Source organism: Ochotona princeps, chromosome 1 (genome assembly GCF_030435755.1).
Source record: "Ochotona princeps isolate mOchPri1 chromosome 1, mOchPri1.hap1, whole genome shotgun sequence".
NCBI lineage: Eukaryota > Metazoa > Chordata > Mammalia > Lagomorpha > Ochotonidae > Ochotona > Ochotona princeps.
In genome coordinates, this window is record NC_080832.1 from 6,103,364 (window position 1) to 6,130,009 (window position 26,646).

The 26,646-nt window shown below is 47.5% G+C and overlaps 1 protein-coding gene across 4 annotated transcripts in view; it reads right to left on the reverse strand.

Moving 5' to 3' along the window:
* MAP3K4 (mitogen-activated protein kinase kinase kinase 4) overlaps window positions 1-26,646 on the reverse strand; it is a 116,265-nt gene that overhangs the window by 31,618 nt on the left and 58,001 nt on the right. For all 4 annotated transcript variants that reach the window (XM_058660153.1, XM_058660097.1, XM_058659994.1 and 1 more), the window contains exons 4-6: window positions 11,207-11,449; window positions 8,053-8,199; window positions 2,283-2,440 (exon numbers count right to left, since the gene is read on the reverse strand). In XM_058660153.1, coding sequence (XP_058516136.1) covers window positions 2,283-2,440; window positions 8,053-8,199; window positions 11,207-11,449 — 548 coding nt within the window. The remainder of the gene's footprint in view (window positions 1-2,282; window positions 2,441-8,052; window positions 8,200-11,206; window positions 11,450-26,646) is intronic.

Here is a 26,646-nt window from a genome sequence, read left to right on the forward strand (position 1 = left end):
ACACAGTACAAGTTTCATAGCACTCTTCTGGCCCCTCTGATGTTCAAGGCAAGGAGTTCCGATCCAGTTTGACAGCACAGACACTGAGCAGGTGCAGCTAGGCACACAGCCGGAACCAGGTGCAGAGGGAGGTCTGCAGGGACTGCTGTCACAGGCCAGCAGACCAGATAAAGGCCCCTCTCACACCCAGCGAAGGGCACCCATGGCCAGAAAGCCCTGGGGACACAGGCAGAATTTAAACAGGAGAACAGAAAAGGGGCACAGCAGCCAAGAAACACAGAGGGGAGGAACGCCCAGGAGGAAAACCAACTACGAACCAAAGGCACAAATATGTGCCAGTCAAAAATCAAGTCCATTAAAAGAGAAAAGATCCCATCTGAAATCAGTCGAGGGTATGCCCACCACAATGGGTGGTCCACGACCTGGAGAGTCAACCAAGGCCTCAGATGCCTGCTGCTCGGCTGACTCTTTGGCTAGGAAGAAGGTGGGCTTTAAAATGAGGGGCAATGACCAAAGCAGAAATATGCTTTCCAGAAGCACATTAGACAGGAAGATCCAGAGTACAGTTATTGAACAGATGCTGAGAACTTGCCATGTGCTAAGGGACAGTGAACAAAATGGCAGAGAGAGACAGCTACAATTTCAGATAGTGGTAAGTGCGCTGAGGCCAGACAAAAGCAAAGGAGTGCTTGTGGGTAGCAATTTCTCTTTTAAGTCTACTGAGACAGAACATCTGAAAGCACCCTGAGGAAGTGAGGAACTGAGTTATGAAGATACCTGGGGAAAGAGCGGCCCAGGGAGAGGGACCGGAAGTGCACAAAGCCTGGGGACCCAGCATGCAAGGCCACGGCTCCAGAGCAGCGCCAGGAGGATCCCCAGATGAGCTCAGAGACTGTGCAGTCCGATGGTGGAAGATCTGGGCAGAGGGGCAGCAAGGAGCGGGGAGCACCTGTCAGGCCCTGGGCACACCTGAAGCACCAGTGGCATGTGACAACCAAGACTCCAGGCTGGGTTCAGTTCCAACACGGCCTGAGCTGGGGGAGGCAGTCCCCAGAGCAGCAGGTATGAGTCTGGCACTGCAGAGCCCCAGGAGCAGGTTCCGTGAGCGAGCCTCACAGTGAGCCCACGAGTCCCAGGGAACAAGGACAGTACAGCAGGAGCAAAGCACAGGAAGATCACAGTGATGCAGATCGACCGGGGGAAGTGAGGCTGTGGGAATCACAGACCTCGGAGCTGCAGGGAAACCCAGTGGGCGGGAAACAGACAATACAAACAGCAATTATAGGCAAAAAGAAGTTATGGAAGATAAGGAGGGGAGGAAGACTGAAAATGTGAACACACACATTTTTTAAAAGGCTAACCAGGAACCATGAAGAGGCAAGTCCAGACAGTCAGCTTGGGAACTGCCGCAGCCCGGGGACGGGAGCCTGAAACAAGAGCAGGTGTACTGCTCACCCAAAAGCCAGGACATGCAAACTGGCTAGCAGAGGGTAGGGAAGCCGATGCCTGACTCTGAGATCCGGGCATGGGGCAGGCTAATAGGGACAAAAGCAATAAGCCATCCAAGTCAGAAGAGCAGAAGTCCTGAAGTACCCTGCGAGACACTGCGCTGGGTACAGACAGCCTGACACAAAGCAGGCAGAGGAACTAAAATGGCTGATGAGACAATGTGAAGCAGACCTCAGGGCACAAGAGGGACCAGGCATGCATCACAGCAAGGCAGTGCTGTGGAGGCCACGGCAAGGAGCCCCAAGCACCACTCGGGGTCCCTGAACTAGGGAGCCCATGCCCGTTTCCTAAACAGGGTCTGCGCTGCCGCCCTCTCACTGTGGATAAACCCAGCTCGTCGATTCGGCCAGGGGCTGTGCATGCCCAAAACATCAGTTCACCAGTAACTGAAACCCACAGGTCTACTCAACTTCACACGCACTTCAATTCTTCTTTTCGTTAAAAAAAGAGAGCAGGAGTGTTAAACCTAAGACGGTTTCTCAGGCGCAAGCTTAACCTTTGGGGAGTGAAGGGGATTGTCCTGGCCTCTAGTTGCTGGGTGCAGGAGCCCTTTCCCCGTCGTGACATCCAGGGAAGTTTCCAGCTATGGCGAAGTGCCATCCAGGGACACAACCACCCCACTTGGGAACTGCTCCTCAAAACCCGGAAGCGGGGCTCAGGCCAGAGGGAATGACCTCTGTCTGCACCCCTGGACGCTCCAATGTGTTGAGAGCACCCAGGGCCCCGGAGGGCAGGCAAGGCGGGGCGCTGCTGCGGAGGTGCGAGGTCCCTACCAGAAGAGTTTGCCAGCCTGCGCCTCTCCCCCGCGGATGTAAGGAGTGATCTCTTTGGTGAAGCTCCATTCTTCTTCCAACAGGTTTTTTAAACTATGGGAGGCTTGAGGTAACTGCTGTAACATCTGGATCCAGCTTCTCATGTAATCAAAATATACCTTAATAAAAACACAAGTTACAAAGGAAGACATTTGAGAGTAGAAATCAGCAACTCCCCCTGTTCACCTCTGATGACAGGAGAGCTAAAAACCAGAAAGGCGAGACGGGAGACAGCTGTCAGGAGCAGGCAACACAGACAGGCAAGCCTCTTCATCACTGTCAGCCAGTGTGTAATTTAAAATTGCATAACTTTCCATCAAGTCAACATATTACTCACAATCCCTTTAAATCTCAAAGAAAATCACCAAAATGTTCATAATACACAGAAAAGTACAATCAAATAAAAAAAGAGCACCTGGAAATTGTCATGACTATGCAGTGAAATACATGTTGTTCCTTTCTTGTTGGGGTCATTGCTTGAAACGGCATCCCACGTGCTGGGAACAGCGGTGAGCACACCTCTCCTCAAGGCCTGGGGTGTGGACGCTGGGACCCACTCTCAGAGTACCTGGTGGTTCTGAACAGGCACTGATGCCACCACAAGCCCTGTCACTACAGCCGTCTGTCTCTGTTCTGGCCCTGATCAATGGTTGGTCAGTGTGACTACCGTCCAGGGTCCTTCTGGAGACGGCCCTTGTCCAGGCCTCTCACTGACCATGAGGACTGCCTGCGGAGGTGGCACCAGGGCCACAGCCACTCTCCCAGGACTCGCTGAGGACATCTGCCCCTCAGCCACACCGTACTGGAGTATCTTCAGCTTCTCCACCCTCAGGTCCCACCTTCCTCACCTGGCTCCATCTTACAGCTCATGGGTGCCAGTCATTTCTTTTCTACGATCCAGTAATAATTTCAGCAATAACAGCACTCCAGTCATTCCCTTAGTACTAGAACGCTTCAGCTGTCTTCGTGCTGAGGGCCCTTCAGCCGCAGGCTACTGACAACGGATCTGCAGCAGTGGCACTTACAACCAGAGCTGAGTGTGGGACATAGGTGCTCGTGGTCTCCCACCACAGGGCCCAGTTGAGGCAGGCTCCTCAGTGCTGGGCGCCTGCTGTCCTTTCACCCACCTGGGGTCCCCCATCTCCCCGACGACCCTGTCCAGGCACAGCTCTGACCTTCATATATGCCCACGAGCTGCAGAGTCAGCATTGTCTTGCTTCTCATTGCTGCCAAGCCACTCCTGCATCTTCTTACTTTAAAACCAATGCTCGGGCCCGGCGGCGTAGCCTAGTGGCTGAGGTCCTCGTCTTGAATGTGCCGGGATCCCATTGGGCGCTGGTCCTAATCCCGGCAGCTCCCCTTCCCATCCAGCTCCCTGCTTGTGGCCTGGGAAAGCAGTCGAGGACAGCCCAAAGCCTTAGGACTCTGCACCCATGTGGGAGACCCGGAAGAAGTTCCTGGTTCCCGACTTTGGATCGGCGCAGCACCAACCGTTGCGCTCACTTGGGAGTGAATCATGGGACTGAAGATCTTTCTCTCTGTCTCTCCTCCTCTCTGTACATCTGACTTTCCAATAAAAATAAAATAAATCTTTACAAAAACCAATGCTCAACCCTGCGCCTTTAAAATGTATGCCAAAGATTGTCGCCAAGCCTTTCTTCATGAGGTCACCTACTGAATTCAATTTCCCATCAGGCTTTAGACCCCACTTGTCAGGCTCTGGTCTGCCAATGATGTTCCTTGTCCCAGCAGCAGCCAACACGAAGTATGACGAGCTTCATATGGGTGCCTACCAAACAGTCCCACCGCACTGCCTCCATTACAGGCAAACGCTCCTCCACTTCGGTCAGGGTTCCTCTCTTGTTCCCACGACTGTCCCCCTCCCCTCCAGCCAGCAGCTCAACCACAGCCATAGCCACAGGCCAAACTTCAGCTGGACTAACCTACTGACTCCTCGGTTTTCCCCTGCCTGAGGTCCACTGCGACCCCACAGGCTTACCCTCACAGCAGCACCTCTGCCAGCACATGCAGGCCGGTCCACAGTCCACAGCTCTGGCTGCCTCACAGCTCAGGGACCACCCCACCCTGTGCCTACACTGCAGGTGCTCAAAGTCACCCCAACATGGCTGTGTGTTCCAGGGGCCACCTGAGTGCTCCTGTCCCACTCCCTCTACTTCCCTACTCACTGAACCCACACACCCCTCATCCACTCACAGAACAAGATCTCATCCCTCTTCACAAAGGACAGCGACCTCCCATTTTCCTGACCCCGCCCACACCCAGTGACACACCAAGGGCTGCATTTCTCCCATCTGTTCCCACGTGACCTAAGGTGCAGCTCCCTCACACTGTGGATTTCCTTCGTAGTAAAGCCAGTTGCCAGGCTCGCAGAGCAGGTCATGCCCACTCACACACCACTGTCCTTCCCCCTGCACCTGGCAGTCATTCTCAATGCCTCTCCCACCCCCAACCAGCCCAAGTCCCGCCCATATCACTTCTTAACCCTGGCAATCCCACTCTTCTGTCTGAGTACCTGTACACCTCTCAGAGCTTCTGGAGCTCCCACAAGCTGCCTCTAAGGCCAGTCCTGGCCCCATGACCATCTCCCGGACAACCTGTCCCCTGCTCCTCCTCCCTACACAGGGGGCGGGGCATCTGCCACCACTGTCAGAAATGGTTTCTCTTCATTTTTCTCCTTTTTAACTTACAAAGCAAAGAGCCTCAACAAAATTCAGAAACATTACACAGAATGAGCACATGTTAAGTGATATTCTGCCATTCTTGCTTTGGGTAAAACTTGAGCAGAGCACAGGAACAGAACTGTTTTCCCTCTCCACTCCTCTTCCTTCCTTCCCCAGACCCATCTGGGACCAGGAATTCAGCATACTTCCAGCCTCTGTGCTCTGCAACAGTCTCTAAGCTAACACATACACATGAACTTGCAGAGAAACGCCGGGGCCCTTCCCCAGAGAAGCCTACATAGGCCAACGAGCCCGGAAGCCTCTTTGGTCAGGACATCACGCTGTCCATCACGCGGCAGCCGCGTCCCACCCGGGACTCCCTGACAGCACCCAGCAGATGCAGTTGGGCACACAGCGGACCCTGGTGCTAGGCACAGCCAGCTTCCTCTGCGGAGCAAAGCCCACCCCTGCGTGGCGCTCAGGTGTCTCCGCCACCAGCTGTCTTGCTCAGCACTGCTGTTCCTTTCCAGCGGCTTCCTGTCTGTTCCCACATCACACACTCCTGCGACTGTCGCGGTTACTTCTGAAACAGGCACAGGGACACACGAGTGCTCACAACAAGGTCTGATACCTCACACACACATCAAGGTTCCCGCTCTACAGCGCAGCAGCCACCACAACAGGGGGTCAAGGTCCTCAGCCAGGCCTTCTCGCACACAGGCTCACCTCCGCTCCTGCCCCTGCCCATCTCCCCAGAAACCCCAGGGATGAACCTGGCTGCAAAGTGGGAGTATGGAGTGCTCGGACCACTCAAAGCTGCACTTCCAGCTGTTCCCTGGGTATTCACCCCAACAGAATCTCAATTTGGGGAGACTGCTGTGGCCACTTTTCTCTTTTTCGGAACATGGAAGTTTTCTTTTTTTTTTTTTTTTTTTTTTGGATTCTCTTCTTGCTGGATTTCACATAAAGGGTGCATGGCAAACATTATTTGATTGGTGGCCCAACAGCCATCTTCCCTTCCTTCCTAAGAAATGTAGATTACAGCGCACACCAGGCTGCTCGCCTGTGACATTACAGAGCAAAGTTCAGGCAGGCACCTACCAGCACAGCCAGGACCAAGTTCTAGGCATGGCTGAGAAAAAACACTGAACGTGGGCGGTCCAGGCTTCCAACACCGCACAGGTGCATCGGTGTGCGCAAACCACATGAGCAGGAAGGTGCGGTTCACCAGTCTGGTGCTCCTCACCATCAGGCTACCAACCTCATGAGACAAGGCACTGGGGGACACCTGTGGGAGGCCTTGGAAGGCAGTCTGGGAAGCAAAGTCCTGCCACCTTCCTGAACTTCTGACTTAGTTATCAGCAGAAAGAAAACAAGACAGTAACTTACTTGTTGCGTTTTAAAATGACTTTTCAATAACAAAGACTTTTCGGACATGCAAACTGCCGCCATTGTGTATACCCTGATCTTTTTTTTTTTAAAGATTTATTTTTATTACAAAGTCAGATGTACAGAGAGGAGGAGAGACAGAGAGGAAGATCTTCCGTCCGATGAGTCACTCCCCAAGTGAGCCGCAACGGTCGGTGCTGCGCCGATCCGAAGTCGGGAACCTGGAACCTCTTTCCGGGTCTCCCACACGGGTGCAGGGTCCCAAGGCTTTGGGCCGTCCTCGACTGCTTTCCCAGGCCACAAGCAGGGAGCTGGATGGGAAGGGGAGCTGCCGGGATTAGAACCAACACCCGTACAGCATCCCAGCGCGTTCAAGGTGAGGACTTTAGCAGCTAGGCTACGCCGCCGGGCCCTATACCCTGATCTTTTACACATTCTCCATAACATAAGAAAGTAATCTCAAGCTCAGGAAAATCATTTTTGGAAAATGCCAGTCCTGCCAGTCCCACTTCCGCGAGGCAGCCCAGAGAGCCAAATGGTGAATTCCTAGCCTCAGCAAAGGCAGTAAAGCGAGCAAGCGGTCCCTTGACCAGACACGGGGCATCTGCTGAGTGAGGCAATGTATGCTGTTCCAATAAAAAGGTGTGGACTCAGCCAGCATCTAACCCAGCCCAGGAAGGGGACCTGCTCAGGAGGCGCTGCAACAAGGCAAAGGTCAAGTGCAGATGGTGGTATTCACTGAAGAAAGTATCCACTGATACTGTCATTTTCTCCTCCATTTCTCCAAAGAGGCACATGACATGATCCCCTGTGCACCTCCGCTAAGGAGTCACTGTGTGCTTACTGCCTAGCAACACCACCAGCCCTGGGGCAGGCCTTCCTTGTGTGTTTTCAGTTAAGTATTTACTGACAGAGAGCCCAAGCACCAGTCCCCTCCCCAGACATCCACAACTAGGGCTAGGGCTAGAGCCAAAGTCGGAAGGCGGGAAGCCAACCTAGGCTGCCATGTGGGTGCCACAAACCCAACCATCTGAATGTCACGAATGTTCCTGGGGATACACATCAGAGCAAACTAGGGCTGGGAATTCAGTCCAGATACTCTGTGTGGGACAAGTGTGTCAATTATAGGGGAGGAGTGTGGGACACTTCCAGCAGAGGAGAACAACACAGTCAACAGTCCAGAGGTGTTCGAGCACAGGGTGCATGAGGACACTATGGTCCTCGTTACGGGAACAACAGAAAGCAGACCTGTTCCTGGAGATCAAGTTGGCCACACGCCCTCCAATGTGCTGGGCTCCTCAATGAAGCCTGCCTGTCTCGGGGACGTGCACAGGCTAGATTAGGGGATGCTTCTCAGCACTGAGGATGTGCAGGTACAAGTGGCCACCACAGCCAGTGGCCACCACATGCGGCTTCCTGTTCTTCACTTCTCCCAGGGCCATGCACGGGTCATGAAAATAGGAACGGACTTAGATTCTCCTGGGCCATTCTGCCAGTAGGTGAACTATCCTCCCAAATAAACAAGTCAAGACTTGTCAAGCATTCCCAGCGTGGATTCAGGGAGGACAGAGGTCATTTGGGACTGGAGGGAAGAACTCGAGTCACGCTCCCACGTGCAGGGAGCACACAGGTAAGGGAGCAAAGTGCCCTTCTCGGCTTACCATCAACATCTTATGCAGATCCTCCTCGAAGGCATCAATGTTGCAGCTGGTTCTCTCCAGGTCGTGCAGAACCTCCTGTAGCATGAACTGGTAGTACTGCTTCATCAGGAGGCCTCCCTTCAGCACCTCCTTACACTCCCTCACCAGCTGCAAGGCAACAGGCACAAGCCCCGTCACTCCTGCGCCAGCACCCAAGAAGCCTTCATTTCTCACACACACCCACCGGCATCCCTGGAAAACGCAGCCCTTGGCAGGGCTCCCAGGTTCCTCAGCAGCTAGCGTATGTGACGCACTGAGTGGTCTCCACCAAGAAAGAACAAAAACAGCAAAAATACTGGAATGCATTATTACAGCATGGATACGCAGAGAAAACATCACACAGGCAAATAATGTTATGCTGAAATACATTCCTCTACAAATTAATGCTGAAAGTGAATTCATAGCTAAAATCGCTTACTAATTTGCATTATAAGACAGAAAAGTCTTAATGAAATGTAACTGACAAAAAACATCATTATAACTACTCAGATACTTAACACTGAGCATGGTAGCTACAGCAATAATTTAGCTACTATAATTTGTGGCCAGTCTACTATTAAAAAAAAAAGCTCTAAGAGCTATAAACATAAGCAAACAAGTCTAAGCGTAATCTGATGAAAGACAATAGAGGTCAAGCAAGCAAAACAAAGAAGATGTTTGGGCAGAAACGTTACAGGCTGGAAGACAGTGGGATGAGACATGAAGGCAGCCACTGCCTTCCAGGTACTGCACCCCGCAAAGCTATCCTGCAGACATTCCCAAACACCAGGTGAGAAAACGTAGCACCATCAGACCTGACCTGCAAGACATGCAGTGAAACTAATACATAAAAAATTTTTTTTCAGAAGGTAAAAAATTCACAGAAAAGAGAGCCTAAAAGTAGCATACACATCTCAGCCAACTGGTCTTTTGCAGAGCAGCTAAGAGCACACACTGGAGAAGGAACTGTCTCCATAAGCAGGGCTGGGAAAACGCGACATCCACACACAGAAGACCGACCCCAGACTAATGACCATCTACAGAACTCAACACAAAATAGCTGAAGACCTAAATGCAAGAGCTGAACCTATCATACTACTAAACGACAACAGAAGGGGACTGTTTCAGGATACTGGAATGGCCAAGGCATTTACGGCTCAGACCCCCAAAGCACATAAAGTAATAAAAATACACAAACATGATTTTACCAAAAATTCTTCTGCACTACAAAGAAACCAATCAATAGATTGAACAAACAATCCATGCACAGGCAGAAATTATTTGCAAACTATACAACTGACAAGGGATTAATACACAGACTACACAGGGTGCTCAATTACACAGGAACAAACAATCCGATCTAAAAATGGGCAACAGACTTTTCAAAGAAATACAAACATCCAGGGCCATGAGAGAATATTCAGTATCACTACTAGATGCACATCCACAGAAAGTGAAATAAACCTGCACTCCCACACTTACTGCAGTGCTAATCACAACACTCAAGAAATGGAAACCCCCGTCACTGTCAAGTGCCGAATTAAAAATACCGGATATACACGGGACACTACTGAGCCACAAAAGGGATGAAATTCTGCCACTTGCAGCAACACAGAGAAGCCCATTGTGTAAAATGGTTGGCCAGGCAAAGAAACACCATACAGAATCACAAAAAAAGAAACCAAAGAAGTTAACGGCAGAATGGCAGTTAGCAGGAAGGAGGAAGAGCAAGAGGAAGAGGCTGCCGAACAGGTACAGTGAGACGGGAAAGAGAGCCTGGTGTTCTGCACAGTAGGGTGACAAAAGATAACAATAACACAGAGATGCTTCTCGCAGCTAGAAGAGGGTGGCAGGATAACACAGAGATTTTTATTGTTGTTATCATTGTCAGTAATTCTCAAACTTTTTAAAACACACATGGACTAGTTTTACAAGCAAACTATAAATAAGTTAGAAGTAATTATCCATGGCAACCAAGTTCTCGTGACAATTAAGCCTACCAACATGTGTTCAATTCAGATAATCTTACACATTGAAGATATCACATGGGTACTTAAAATTGATCTCTAAACACAATTAAACCAAGAGTTCTATTTTCTTTTTATTCTAGCAATGCTAAAATAACCTAAGTCTTATTCCTCATAATAGCCCTACTGGCAAAAGTGAGCCTGCCTGGTTTTCCCAGGTAAGAAACCAGAAGATCTTAGATATCTGCTACCACTTGGAGGACAAGCTGAAAGCCTGGTCATAGTGTACAGCCAAGTAAGAACCAGAAACAAGACAGCAGGAAGGAAATAGAGCTCTGGTCGGTGCTGGGGACGGACTACAGGAATGAAGATGAGCCGAACTCACCAGTCACTCTATTCCACGCCTAACCACACACGTGTACACGCCCCAATCACTCACATACATACACACAGATCCTATGTGCACCTTCTGCATGACCTGTAACTACCTGTGTTTCTTCTACCTGTACCAAATCAAACAGCTCCCAGCCCTTCTATCCCAAGGTGATGTGCATCTACAAAAAAGAGCACCAACCCTTTCCTCTGCCTGTCTGAAGAATTTAATTCTGCAGAGTGGAGGCAGTACGTTACTACCACAAAGCACAAGCACAGTGTTCTGCAGCACTCGCCCTGCAGACACATCTGCTGTGGCCATTCCTCAGATGACCCTGGAACGTCGGTCCCCGTAAGACTTCATCCAAAAGGAGCAACAGCCAAGACTGGAAGCTGTGTCACAGATGAAACCACCCAACTGCTTAACTGAGCAAAAGTCCAACCACCTCGCCTCTGCATGCTCTAAACCCATTCTTCCGCTTCCACATCCTTCAAGCAGAATAAAAAAAGTCAACCTGAGGAACTTTAACCATCTCTCATGAATGAGAGATTAAGTCTCCAATCTTCAAACACTGTTACCAAGAAGTCAGAGGTCATGTGACCATTCTTCTCTTTGCCCTGTCTTAGAACAAAGAGGTAGAGAGCAAAAGTGGTGAACCACAACCTTTGGGGACTACACAGAAAACATTTTACATTGTTGCCAACAGAGCACTCAAAAACGCTACAATCCAGCAGCTGTTTGTAACAAGCAGGGGGAGAATCCTCAAGCTGCAGGGTAAGAGGTCCCAGGCACACACCTGCTTAATGCTGAGCAGGGACGGCTCTCCGGCAGGCCTCTGCTCCAGTCTCAGCTTGAGGCACTCATGGATGACGTTCAGGAGCACCCGGCAGAGGACCAGGAAGGCAGGCTCGAAGGAGGGCAGGTCCATGGCCCTCAGCTCCTCCCAGGACACGGTGCTGCGTTTCTGCTCAGCTGAAGGCGAGGTCCTGGACAGCTGCACATAATCCGAGCCCCACATGGGATCTGGGAATTCAGAAAACTAGAACGAAAATTCAACATGCAATGATTAAAAAGACACACTGGACAGTACCCTCAGGTTGGGGTCATAAGCAATTATTAAATTGTTGACAAATCTATATATCCTAATTGCGCTGAGAAGAGTCTTTTAACAAGTTAACATTTTCAACTGGGACCTCAGCAAATCTGAGTGTTTAAAAATCATAGCAACAACTGAAACCAAATGATAATGCTTTTAACCAAGAAGTCTGGTAGAGAAAGAAAAGAACCAAGCTCATGCTTAGCAGTTTTGCAATATACTTTACAATGATCAGATCACTGTATCTTCAAGGCTACCTATTTACAACTTTCTCTAGACTAGAAAAACAAAACAAAACAAAACAAAAAACCCAAAAGTATGAAAAACAGGTAACTCATCCTTTGCAGTCATTTACATGACTATAAAAGCAGTAGATGTAGCCAGTTCTCTCCACAAGTTCCTGGGAAAACAGACTCCTGAGGTCCACCCAGCACTGCCACCCAAGGATGCAGCATTTGGTGCTTTCCAGGAACCCCAGGGTGGCTCACCCACTTCTTTAGCTGCCCTCGAAGTCTTACACCTCTTCCCTAAACACAGTGGAGCCTGGCTACTGTCCTCAAATCACCGTCAACAACATCCTGGCCAGTCTCCTTCACAGATCCTGCCCTTTCCTTTTATTGACAATATTAAAACCAAGCAATTTTTCTTCAATGTATAATCCCCCAGTTGCAGGTGTTCTGCCTCCATGGCATTACTCACTTCCGTCCTCCCTGTCATTCATGAGCTCCTGGTTGGCCTCATTGCTCACATCCTGACCTCTACTGTGTTCTCTTCAGAGCCAGAACGACCATTTCAAAGCCTAACACAAGGAATCCACTCAATAAAACTTAAAACTCCACCCATAGCTTCCGAGGGCCCATGTGACAGACTCCCTTTCAGAACTTTCCCCACACTGCTCTCATGTGACAGACTCCCTTCCAGAACTTTCCCCACATGACTTTCATGAGACAGACTCCCTTCCAGAACTTACCCCATACCACTCCCATGTGACGGGACTCCCTTCCAGAACTTTCCCCTTACTACTCCCATGTGATAGTCTCCTTTCCAGAGCTTTCCCCACACCACTACTCCTTGCTTACCTCAGCAGGACCTGCCCGGGAGGGCTCTGATGCCCAGGAGTTCCCCATGCCACACTTCATTTCCTCCCAGAGCATGTACTTTTTGTTTTCACAATGACCTGTTGACTAAAACCTCCCAAGGATGAGGTCTTAAACACTCTTACCATTACAGGACCAACACAGGACCATTCTGAAAGCAGCTAGTCAGGGCTCACGGCTGACACCTGCGCCCCACCAAGTCAGGCCTGAAGAACTCCGTCTTAACAGTCCTCCCGACCTGAGCCCACCCTCCTGGGCAGCCTCATCCCTCCTGCCCTCCATGTGGCTAGTGCTGTCCTTCACACGCAGGTGCCTGCTCGTCATCTGACCTCTCTGCCAATGCTGTTGCCCTGCTCAGTCAACCCTCTTCATTATTTCAATTTGAAATCCTTCGTTTTTAAAGCTTACCATGAGACATCACTCAACAACATTCTTGTCACATCCCAATCACGAAGCTTTAAACAGAGTTTATGCTGACTTTCCATTGTGGAGATAGTGTGGTTCCATGAGGAAGAGAAATCGAGGTCCAAATCATGAGCTGCTTTACAGCAAAGAAAGGCAACCATCTCACTGAAGCCAGATTTGCACAGCCTCATCTGGAGCTATCCAGGAAACACGACACCTGGCCATCTGGGGATCTCATCTTCACATTGGATCCTGGTGTCTATGTGCCCACAGGTTCACAGGGCACAGTTGGCACCATGACATCTGTTCAGTCTCCCACACAACATCCCCTTGGGCCACACCCAGACACTCTGTAAGATGTATCAGCTCTACTTCTGGAACATTCCTTCTCCTCTGAATGTCAATTGCTTCTCAGGATTCTAACGTTTGAACTCACCAACCTCAGTTAACCCCCAGGTGGTTCTGTGCTAAGGCCTGGTCATATGGGCTCCTTAGCACCCCATGGCACCCCTACAAGCCATGCACTTGAATCATTTAGCCCACTGGTCTTCTCTGTGTGGATCTATCCTAGTCTTCCATCACCACTTCCCTCTGCTTACCAGAAACCACTCCAGTCTGTTGACCTCAGCCTAACCTGGCTCTGAGCTTGTGCACTGAGTTAACACCTTTCGCCCAGGGAATCCCTCCTCATCTCAAGATGGCTCTGTGATTACTCCCAATGACAAACTGGATCTCCCTCTTTCCCTGCCAATATCTGTGCCTTGATTCCTTGGCTGGATTTACTACACTTTATTGTCTGTCTACTTCATTTCCTCCATTAGCAGGAGCACAAACTAACAGCAAATATCCCTACAAGAGTCCCTCCTGGACCTGACGTTTATGTCCCATGTTCACTCACGATTCTTGTTCTTGTCCCTTTTTCTCTGAGTCCTGCTTTGCGGCAGCTGGCCAGCTCAGTGTTGGAAAGCCAGGCCGAGCCAGAGATGGAGCTGATAATAAGGACAGATCAAAGAGAAGCAACACTCATGAAAACAGAAAAATAATTTAGAACATTCTGGAGAGCTTATCACTAGGACTCAGAGAAAAAGGGACAAGAACAGAAATCGTGAGTGAACGTGAGACATGAACGTCAGGTCCAGGAGCACCAACACTGAGTAAAAAGAGGGAGAGGAGGAGGACGTCCAGCAGTCCCAGGCGCTTATCCCGAGGGAACGGGGAAGAACAACTCTCACCTTCTGTAAAAGCTACCAAAGGAAAACTGGGTTGGAACAAAGACGTCAAAACAGACACAAAAATTCCTGAAGAAAAGCCAAGCTGTGAATCTACCACAATCTGTAGAGGCAGATACAACTATATGATGACAACTAAGTGATGAACTCAAGTTCCAGAACGGAATACACGGATTTTTTCTTAAGCACACTAGGGCACTGGCACAGTGAAGACACACTTGGGATGCCTGCACCCCATCTTGCAATGCCAGCTCCACTGTAATTCTGACTTCCTGCCAATTCCTCCCGGGAGGCAACACAGACCAGATCAAGTAGTTGGGTTTCCTGGCTCCTAGCTTCTACCCGATCCAGTGCTGGCTACTGTGGCCACTGGGATGCAAACCAGTGGATGGATGATGGCCGCACCACCCCTAAAATAAGGGAAAAAACCTGAATGTTCAATTCCAAATTATTCCAGAAACACCCGAGAGTGGAGGAAGGGACAATGGGACACAAGAACAGCGCGTCTGCTGCAGGTCCATTCCTGTAATGAGCACAGGCCTCAGTGTGGCGAGAAACTCCTCATCAGCGCAGCCAAACCAAGACACCCAAACACGGCAGGTCACTAATAAAAATGCAATGTACTTAAGAGTTCTAATCCTAATGCAATTTTGTGTGACTCTGACAAACCCCTACAAACTTCACAGGGAAGGGAGGAAGCCCAGAAACTTCTGAACGGAAGCAACAAATAGGGGAAAACGGCCAAATCTCAGTAACAGGCCTATTCCATTTAAAACAGAAAAGTGCTGGCATCGTAATAAACAGATCAAAAAAGGAACAGATCCAATTATCTGTAATAACTTAGTGTAACAAGTAGGGAGCAATTTAGGAGACCAGAAAAGAATGGATTATCCAGTGACTGTTAAGAGGCAACTGAAGGAAAAACAAGTACTGCTTGCCTCATGTCCTACCTTGTGTTTCCACGTACCTCAGGCAAATAATGATTCTGAAAATCATACTATTTCATAAATTCTTACGTGCTACAGAAATCAATGTATGTATTATTTTAAATACAGTAGCACAGTGAACAAATATCAGAGTACCTCAAGCATGTGTGAAGTGTCCCCATCCTCTACTTCCATTTTTCCATCGTTATTTTGAAGCACCCTTATATTTAGAGATTCCAAATGCACCAAAAGCTAAAGACAGCAATATGCTAGGTTAAACTGTATGACACTACCAACTTGGTCAGCCAAAAATGATCCAATATTGTCAGGTTAGCACAAGTCAAACTAATAAAAACATCTCTGGGAAGACAGTGGTGGTGGGTGCATTTTGACTTCCATTTTGTCCCCCATCAAAGAGAGAAAACAAGGTCAAGACTGCAAGACACACTTACAATGAAACTAGACAGCAAAGTATCTTCATGAACCCCAAAATAGAGGGGGAACACGATGAACTCCTCCGACGTTCACAGGCATAGCATTCAAGTGCAGGGAGCCAAGGCAGTGAATGGATATCTAACACGTGTAGGGCTCCACATTCCAAAACCACCATCGAATGCTCAGCCACAGTCACTGTGCAAGCCCACGGGAGCAGTGGAGGAGGGGCAGCGAGATGTGAAACAGCTACAGTTCTACAGAGCCCCACAAACTCCTGCATCTGGTACCTCAGATTCCCATCCGGGGCAAAGCTCCACACGAAGCGGGAAATGACAAGAGGAAAGCTCAACTGAACACGACAGAGGGAGGAGAAGGTGCAGTGGAGGGCAGGGAACCATGGCGAGCGAGCCCCAGCCAGGGCAGGTGTGTGCTCTCTGGCCCTGGAGACGCAGCACTAAGCAGTATGTGACACCTTCGAGCTTGCTCTCTCCCCAAACTTCATCAGGACATGCATCACACTGTAAAATACACAACAGAGGACTGTGACAGAACCTAACACAAGGTTAACATAAACAGAGGGAATAAGGCGCACACCCACTGGGCAGTCAGGACATGCATGCCAAAAGGGGTGGCCATGTAACCCAACTTTAAAATACACTAAAAGAAAAATATAGGCAAAGTCAAAGCGGTACAACTCAGAAAATACTTTTCTCACTTTCAATCATTTTTTTAAAAAACACAAGGGAGACCAGAACTGCAGCACAGCACGGCAGGCCATCTCCCACAATGCTTGTCTCCCACACGGAAGCTGGTTATGCTCAGGCTACTCCACTTCTCATCCAGCTCCCTGTTAATGCTAACCTGGGAAGGTAGTGGAGGATGGCCAGGTGCCTGGGCAGCTGCACCCACGTGGGAGACCCGGAATAAGCTCCTGGTTCCTGGGTTTGGCCTGCCTCAGCCCTGACCATCACAGCCATGTGCAGAGCGAACCAGGAGACGGAAGCCCTCTCTCCGTCACTGTTTCTGAAGCTCTTTCATATAAATAAATGCCTAAAGAAAATACAAGGGACACAGGAGTAAATACACATGTTTCTGCACAGAAACAGAAGGCTTTAAAAAGGAAGGCAATTTTACACATCAAAAAGGAATGAAGAAAAAGATATACATCAAAGTGACAGGAGATAGGCAAAATATACCCACAACATGTAAGTAGTGGTTCCCAAAGAAAACCAAACTGTGAAACACAAAACACTTAAAGCTGTATGTTAAGAAACTTAAAATTTAAAAAGCTGACAAAAAAATACTTGAAACTGCAAATGATGGATTTAAAAATATCAAACTGAATGAATCAACACCACATAAAACTAGAAGATGGAAAGACAATGCTTTTTTTTATTCAGCAAATTACAGCATTTTAAAGTGTAAAAAAAAAAAAAAAAAAAAACCACACTGTCACCGACTTTTGAAGGTCAATGGCTCATACCAAAGGCAATGATGGAGCGTTTATTCCAGGGAAGGAAATACATGGCAAGGTTTTACAGCCAGCCAAGTGCACATCCATGTGCAACTGGGAACATTACTCAGGGAATACCGTCTTCAAGAGTCCTTACTGAGGAATCTACACGACAGTAAGTGGCACACAAGACACTGGAATTGGAAAACAACGCAGGAGCCAAAAACAGAATCCTAAAGAGCGATCATCATCCATCCTGGTGTGCACACACACGTACATACACACACACACACACTCACTCATCCATCCTGGCGCACACAGGCGCAGACCCACACACACACACACACACACACACACACACCATCATCGATTCTGGTGTACACACACACACACCCCATCATCCATCCTGGTGCATACACACACCCCATTATCCATCCTAGTGTACAGACACACCCCATCATCCATCCTGGTGTGTACACACACACACAAAGCATCATCCATCCTGGTGTAGACACACACACCCCATCATCCATCCTAGTGTACACACACACACAAACCATCATCCATCCTGGTGTACACACACACTCACACCCCATCATCCATCCTGGTGCATACACACACATACACAGGAGCCTTCAAACAGAATCCTAAACAGTGATCATCATCCACCCTGGTGCACGCGTGCGTGCACACACACACACACACACACACCCATCCTGGTGTACACAGACACACACACACCCCTCTGTATCCCTGTAGTTCTAAGATGTAACAATGGCTTGAAGCACTAAGTTACCTTCAATCCTGGCTGTATGGGCATGCAAGACAGAAACACCACAACCATCAAACTCTGCAGGGAAAGGGATGTGTGTGTTAATACCACAGTATGTCTCTAGGGAAAATTACTTTCAAAGACATCTAGGAATAAAAGAGAACTTCCAATACTGGAAGGGCAAGTTCGGTGCTGGGGTCCATGTGGTGGGGTGGAGGACATGAAGGTGTGACGAGAACTGTTACCCTGCAGGCAAGGCTGCAAGGAATTTCCCGCTGCACCCAGGGCCCTGAGGATGTCTCTGCAAGTACCTGGAAGCCTTTCCACCTCCCTTTGCAAAGACACCCAACCACCTTGCTGAGAATTCTGTAATCTATTCAGGCATTGTCTGCCACTGTGGAGCTGGTTTTTACTATCAATGTGAGCTTGGAAGTTGATGTTGCTTATAAGTCTTGCAAGGGGCCTTTTGAAATTCACGCTGTCTCTGTCTCTGCTGCCCCCATTGACCATCCTTGATCTTTAGCTCCCTCCTTCTGTGAAGCATTTCCTCCCTTAACTGATTCAACATTAAGCTGTAGAATGAGGATTGTAGTAGGAATGTGTTACTGATTGATACGCACCATCTACTGAGCAGTTAAACATGAAACAAAGGGCAGAATTATCCTTGGAAACACCCACTTGACCATGATGCAAAAAGTCTGCCAGAGCTTGTGACTGCTTCTGTATAAATAAAAGGGACAGCTTTCCTGCATTGCCCATTATGATCCTGAAATCGTAGTGGTCCATTTCTTTCCTCTCTATGCCTACTCCACGTACTTTTCTCGAATTCCAAACTCAGCGGCAGTTGGCCTCCAGCAGTTCGATATGATGAAAAGATGGTAACCTAAAGACATCTTTAAAGAGGAAAATATAAATCCATCTTAAATATTAGGAGTCACTAAACAAAATTCTATATCCCAAACTGGAAGGATAAAAAAATTTTTTTAAAGATCAACTATCCTTAACAGAAAAGCTAGATGACTTTGGGATAAATGCACTTTCATACAAACACCTTAGATAATTGTTTTAAAAATCACAAAACCAATACCTAAAAATAAAAAAACTAAAGTTTATAAAACTATGAATGGATAAACTAAGTGTGAATACTATAGAATAAAATACTATTCAGCCCTGAAAAGGAATGGAGGACTGACACAGAGCGCCACGTGGAGGAACCTGAGAGCATGACTCCAGGTTCAATACGCGGGGCACAGACGATCTTTTATTCAGCGGCTCCACTTCCATGAAATGCCCAGACTAGGCAACCACACAGAGAGAAAGGACAGTAGTGGTTGCCTTGGGCTGGGGATGGTGGGGGATGGTGGGGGGTGGTGGGGGGTGGTGGGCAGAGGAATTGTGGGGGCTGCGGCTTCAGGAACAGGCCTTCTTTCAGAGGTAAGGAAAAAGTTCTAAAATTAGACAGTGAGGATGGGTGTCCAGGCAATGTTTACCCGACTCTAAATTTAGAAAACCACTGAACTTAACTCTTTAAAATGGTCAAGTTTGTGGTATGTAAATTACAGCTCAATAAAGCTATTATTTTAAAAATAAAAAAGGACAGAAGAAAATCTAATGGTATATCTAGTTACTGGCAGAACCATTATTCCAGATGTCTTTAGAACACAGTAATTTGTGGTCATATTTCTAGTGTGTTACACTCTATGCATGAACAAAAATACTAAAACTGTTTCTGTAGCAGTCATGTTGCATAGTATTATTCTGAGATTGTTCTGTGTATATTTTTGAATACAGTAAGTAGATAGTACTTAATTATTACTGAAAATTGAGAGTCTCAATATAAAACAAAGGAGATGATACACAAGTTAAATCAGACAAAACTAAGTAAAACTCTGAAATACCAACACTGTATGTATACCGTATCCTTCTGTTGCAATGACATCAAGAGTGTCCAGACTGATCCTGGGGTATCGTTTCCAGGGAAGCAGAGCTGGGGAACACCTGGGCCGGGGGCCATGTGGGGCCCGTGCAATTGTTTGGTCAGGCCAAGGCAACCACAAGCAGGACTTGAAATCCAGTGAGTCTGCAGCAGGCTCATTTTTAAGTTGATAATTGTGCACGGCCTGCAAATTATGTCGTAAATATCTAAACAACCCTTGCCAAAAGAAAGGCTCCCTCCCCTGCGATAAAAGGACTTGGACTCCCAGTCAAGCTGCCTGCTCCTCCACCTGGAGCGGGTGACGCAGCACAGCGGCATACAGAAGCTTGCCACACCTGGCAGCAAGGAAGCTACCAAACACTACTTGGGAGAGTTGTGGGGACAAGGACAACCGGAACCTGCTGCCAACTGTCTAAACTGACAATAATTCTCCGATCACAACAATTACTTCAGAACATTATACTAATGATTTCAACCATTTGACAGGCATCAAATATATTTAAATTTGTAACTTCAAAGTCATCCTAACAAAAAAAAAAAAAACAAACAAAAAAAAAACACTGATTGGTAACAGATGAGTCAACTTAACATTTTGAAAAAAGGAAAATTAAAGGGAAGGAATCATTTTTATCACATCATTCCTACTTAACTGAGAAACTAAATAATGGATTATGAAAAATTTCTCCTCAGAGCAATTTCTAATAAATAAGTAAAAAAATATTGGAGGCACTGTGGCATAGCCCATCAAGCTGCTTCCTGTGGTACCAGCATTCCACATGGGCACAGTTTGAGTCCCAGCTGCTCTGTTTCCGATCCAGCTCCCTGCTGTTGCTGCTGGGAAAGCAGCAGGAAATTTCCCAAATTCTTGGGGTTCTGCCATCCACGTGGGAGACCCGGAAGAAGCCCCGGGCTTTGGACAGCCCAGCTTGGTTGGTGCAGCCATCTGGGGAACGAACCAGCAGATGCAACAGATCATTCTCTCTCTCTTCCTCACCCCCTTCTTTTCTCTGTAACTCTGCCATTCAAATAAATAAATAACTTTTTTTTAATTTGAATGTTTTCATGTTTCAGTCCTTAATGATTTAGGGAGTATAAGCAATGGCCAGCAGCTGCTATTAACATCAGACACACACTGAATGTGTGCTGGGGGGTGATGCAAGGAGCCCCAAAACGGACCAAAGCACAGCACTGCACAGCCAGCTGGACTACACAGAGAACACAGAAACTTGTTAGAGGATAACTGAGGGTGCGATCTCCTCAAGTCAGACCACAGGCCAGCCTCCCGATGCAAAACCCTGTTCCTTCAATAAATACACGGCAAAAGCCAGGGAGAGAAAGATGTATGGAGACTCAAGAAAACCTTTAGCAATACAGTAAGCAGTATTTGTAAACTGACCCAAACTACAAAATAAGTTCAGAAGAAAATTGTCACATGGCAATACAAATAGGAACATTCATTTCAATTATATCAAGGAATTGTTGCTAGTTTTAGGTGTGATAAGCACTAACATGGCTCTCTTTTAAAACATGCTCTTCTATATGTAATACTGTACTGTACACTTAAAAAATTGGTAATAATGTTCAGCTCATGCTAAGCGTTCGGACCACAACAAAAGAAAATGCCACGCCCCATCCCGCAGCAAAACACAAAGAAGCCAGTAAAACATGACAACTGACAAGGGAAGGGATCAAGTGGCCACAGTTCCTGGTCATGAGAAGGACCAACATGATGGGGCACAAACTCATGAGGGTTTCTGGGAATATTTTGTCTGCTTTGACTTACGGTTAATATTTTCCACACCAAAAAAAGAATTAGCTACATAAAAGGAATAAGAAACAGATACAGTATTTTCTCACAACCTTAGAGCACACCTAACATACAAGTATATGTATTGGACAACAGAAAAATCCAGAAGATGTAAGACCGTTACTACCCTTAGCAGCAGCACAAGAATAGACAGGAACTTTGTTTTCTGTATGTTTCCAAAAATTAGGTAAAAGACAAGTATTTAAAACACACAAACAATTAGATACCAACAGCCCTTAAAGATCCTTCAAGTCAGGCTGTACTAATGATCCCCAAACCAAGAGTTACTAGGGTGACCAGGAACACTCCAGCCAGCAGCTTCCCTGTGGCAATGTGAGCCCAAATGTGAACAGACCTAGTATTTCAAAAGAAACCAAATACCTAAGTTTACATGTGACATCTTTCCATTTTTAAATGCTAGTCACCAACTAACAAATTACTCAAAATGTTATGTGGGACAGGTATTTCCAGAGCATGCAGGACTCTAAGCTAGGGTTCTGGGTCCCCATCCTGGTGTGGCCCCTGACTGGCTGTGAGAACTGGGCCAAGCTGCACAACCCCGCCCCCGCCACAGGCACACAGTGCTGCCCACTGGTCTTCACATCCCTGTGGCGTGCTGGCAGCACCAACCCAGCATTTCCAAGCTTGCCGTGCTCCAGTGGGCTGACTCGGAACTCACGGTGCTGCCGTGCTCACACACCAGACACACAGGGCTCCAGCGGCAGTTCTAGGGCCCAAGTCTTAAACGCTGGGAGATTCTGGGTGTGCACACTCAGAAGGACATGTGTTTTCTCAAGACTGACAGATGATTTGAAGAGCAGAGCATCAGAGAGAGAAGCAGATGAAGTGAGGGAGATATTCCACCCACACGGCCAGGCTCCGGGGTTCCCACAGGGACAAGGACTCAAGCACCTGATTTAACACTGCTGCCTCCTAGGATGCAGCAACAGGAAGCTGGATGTCTGGCTGACACAGGGTGACAGTGGCACCACTGGCCTAAGTGGGGCGTAACCAGCTGCGCCCAACGGCAGCCCCAGGCACACGGACTTCCAGAAGTCTCCAGGACAGTGCTCATGCGCAGCCGGGAACAGAATCCTTACAAGTAGGAATCTGGTATCCCAACACAGGGGAGCCAAACCCCTGACAACCTCCAGCTGCTCTTCATGAACTGTCACTGGCCATTAAACTTACAATGATGACCTGACCACTTCTAATTTAAAAGAAGGCAGTTAAGAAAAAACTCAAAAATATTCCTACATTGGGGAAACATGAATGAGAATATGCAAAGTTAGATATTTTGTGTACATTAAATGTGAATATATTCATTTTGCCTTTCTCTAAATTTCTTAAGAACACCTTAAATTCAGTATGGGTACCTAACATTCTAAGTTACAAAAAGTGGACTTTACAGTATGAACACTTTCCTAGCTCAATTTTTAGCACTGTAACATCGAGGTCCTAAGGCCCTGGAAGAGTCCCTGGATGGGTGCAGGCTGAGATAATGGACCTCAGGACATTGTCACTGTGTGCACAGAGGATGTGAAGTCAGCCCACATCCCCACACAACGGTGCTTTGACTGTGTGCTGTAAAGGCAAGAACAAACAGGCTCCGCCCATTCCAGATGCTAACTGATTTTTCCCCAGGGCACTGGCCAGCAGTTCTGAAGCAATCCGACACTAGAGCAGAATAAACATAAATAATTATGGTGATGGGAGCCAGGTGGCTCCCTGTAACAGAATTGCTGTGAATGAGCAGGGAGGCAGGGTAGAACTAGAGCCAGGGACTTCAGCAGGATCCCACGCTTTTAAGCTACATTGACAATCGGATGGAGGACAGACAGATGGACGAGACCTGCAAGCTGCATGGGCTACGAGATACCCTGTGTTTAACTCCTCACCTAGGGGTCAAAAAAGCAACAGCACCCACAGGAGCAGGAACACACCCAGTGCCCAAGTCTTCACCTAACACCATTCTCCCTGGAGAGAGCTTCTTCCAGCAATGCAGCAGCAAAAACGTAAGACAAGCCCAGACCGTCTTGTGGTAAGAAACCATTCAAAAAAGCAGACCACACAAAAAGGATGGGAGTGTGTCAAAAGGAACAGAAACCCATCAAAAGCCTCCAACAGCTAAAACAAGAACCAGTTTCAACAAGATCGTCAAAATAGTGCTGAATGTATAACCTAAAGCAACACAAAAATACTGAGTCCACACTGACACAAATCACCAGAGGCAAATTTCCCACCCCCAAGAACTCCACAATAACACCTGCTCCGCCACAAGGCGGCCATTCCCCCTGCCTGGAAGCTGCTCAGCAGTGCACTCCTAGACACTGTGGGCACAAGGCAGGGGCAGGGACTCCTGCAGACACCTGGTGGACCCACCTTTCCCAGACGACAGAGGTTAACGTCACCAGTGACAAGGGCGCCTCAGGTCTGCAGCCTTGGTCCCCAAACCTGTCACCCCACTATAGTCACGGGAAAATGTTCTCCAATCCCGTTATGGATGTGACAACTATAGGTAATATAGCGTCTCTGACTGGACTGTGGAATGAAGAGGGAGTTAGTGGGAAAACCAAGAAATCCAAACACCACCTTATCCAAGTAATACAGCAATAATTCCCAAAACATATAGTTCAGGTACCAGCATTTTGTTAGAATATTAATGTCACAGTTGTGACAAAAGTACAGATTTGAGTAAGAAGATGCTTAGCTGGATGAAGAGCGAATGAAAATGTTATGTTTTCTTCATTGCAAATTTATTACTGAGTTTATTCAAACAATGCAACTGTTTTTCACACTAAGGACAAATCTTATGTATGTTTACATGGCTTCTTTTTTTTAAGTTTTAAGCTAAATTAATACTACAAACGAAATAACCCTTTGTTGGAGTCACATTGGGAAGCACACCAAATCTCACTGGGCTGGGCTGACTCCCACCTGGGAGTGAAGAAGCCAGGGGAGGGTCCCAGCACCCGCCATCGAATAGGAAGCAGCAGGTGCTGGTGGCCTCAAGACACCCACCAGAGCCCACCAGCACACAGGAAGCAGCTGTCAAATGGACCCACCACCAACATCTGGTCAGTCATCCCTGGACCAGAGGCAATCTGAGCACAGACACCGGGGAAAGAGGCAGGAATGACAGGATGCTCTCAACGACCAGGGAGCAAGAGAACTAGGAGACAAAGCAAGCAGCATCAGAACAACCTTGCACCACCTTTGGGTCCACAAAAGGCAGGGAGAAACTCTTCCTCCTCTTCTCCCTCCTACCTGTGCTGTTCTTCCATCAGCCAGGAGTTAGACGGCGGGGCTGCTGCTGCCTCAGGCACCAACACAGATTTCAGGGACAACCGTGCCCCTTCAGGTAGGCATGCTCAAGATCCCAAACAACTACCTGACAAGTGCACTTGGAAACCAGTCCATCTACCAATCAGGAACCACCTACATAACCAGAAACACACTCCGAGGAGTCAGGGCAGGGAGTGTGTGAGCTACAGCCACATCACGTTAAACACCGGGATCACTGACGGCCAACTGCAAACAAAATTTTCAGCACCACCAGCCACAGTGTCTGTAACTTAAGAGATTATGAAAGACAATGATAGAGTTTTAAGAGAACTTTTTCATGGAACGTGCTTAAAAGCAAAGGTGAATTAAATATAAGATCATGCTTTATCTCTAAACATTGGCTACAAATAGAAAATACAAATAAAAACCAAATATCCAAAGTATATTTCTTCCTTTCTGTAAGTTCTTCTAATACTACCATTATCACAAAAACCATAAAAATAGAGCAAAACAAGGTATGTTCTATGTATACTCTATGGGACTGGGTGGTCCAGATGTTCCTAACAGTTAAAAAGGAAAACGTAGTAACCCTCAATAGCTACGTATATGAAAATACATGCCCTTAAAATTTATCACTTGGGGGCCCAGCGCAATGGCGTAGTGGTTAAAGTCCTTGCCTTGAACGTGTCGGGATCCCATATGGGCACCAGTTCTGGTGCCGACAACCCCGCTTCCCATTCAGCTCCTTGCCTGTGCCCTGGGAAAGCGGTCAAGAATGACCCAAAACCTTGGGACCCTGCACCCGTGTGGGACACCCGGAAGAAGCTTCTGGCTCCTAGCTTCGGAATGGCTCAGTTCCAGCCATTGCAGCCATTTGGGGAGTGAGCCATTGGATGGAAAATCTTCCTCTCTGTCTCTCCTCTCTGTATATCTGCCTTTCCAATAAAAATAAATAACTCTTAAAAAAAGATGCTACCTTTCAAAAACAAACAGAACTGATCACTTGGAAGAGATATTCAAAGGCATCATACAGTTTAAAAATAAAAGTAAACAATTGTCCAGTCTATATTTATGGTTAAATTCAAAAGAGAAAAAAAGCAACAAAACTCCTGAAGCGAGTATTTGACGTGCACAGCATGTTACCATTTAAAGAAATATCTTTTTGAGCCTCCAAACAGCCCTCCGCAGCAGGTAGGAGGGTATCACACTCATTTTACAGATGCAAGAACTCAAGCGGCAGAAAGCTGAAGGTGCCGACAAAGTCATAGGCAGGCTGAGGCGGCGCCACAGCGAGCAGCTTGGCTCCTGCTCGGAAAGTCAGCCAATAACCACAGCCAAGTAAACTCGGCGGACGAGGACGCAGAAACAGCTCACAAAGTTCAGAGGAAAACAAAACGAAAAGGAATACTAGAACCCGTGCATATTTTTCACAATGTTTTCTATCAACTTTTTTTGAAGGCTCCTCATCTGATGGCAAAAACTTTTGCACCAAAATAATTGTATTTGTAATTCCACCTCTCCATCAACTTTTGGAAGCTCCCTTGTCATTTTCACATCACACACACACAGCCCTCCTTGTGAACGCCATATACCTAGAAGAGATGTAAGAATAAAATCCTACTTTTCATTGAGTGAAATGAATTTTTCAGACCCTCTTCTTTCAGCCTGACTAGATTCCCAAGAGGAGAATGAATATGTTAGCTCTCTGCTACTCTTGCTATTTGACAAATGCAACAGTTTATGAATCAAAACTTGAATAAGGCTTCTCTAGTTTATTTTGAAATGTAAACAACCT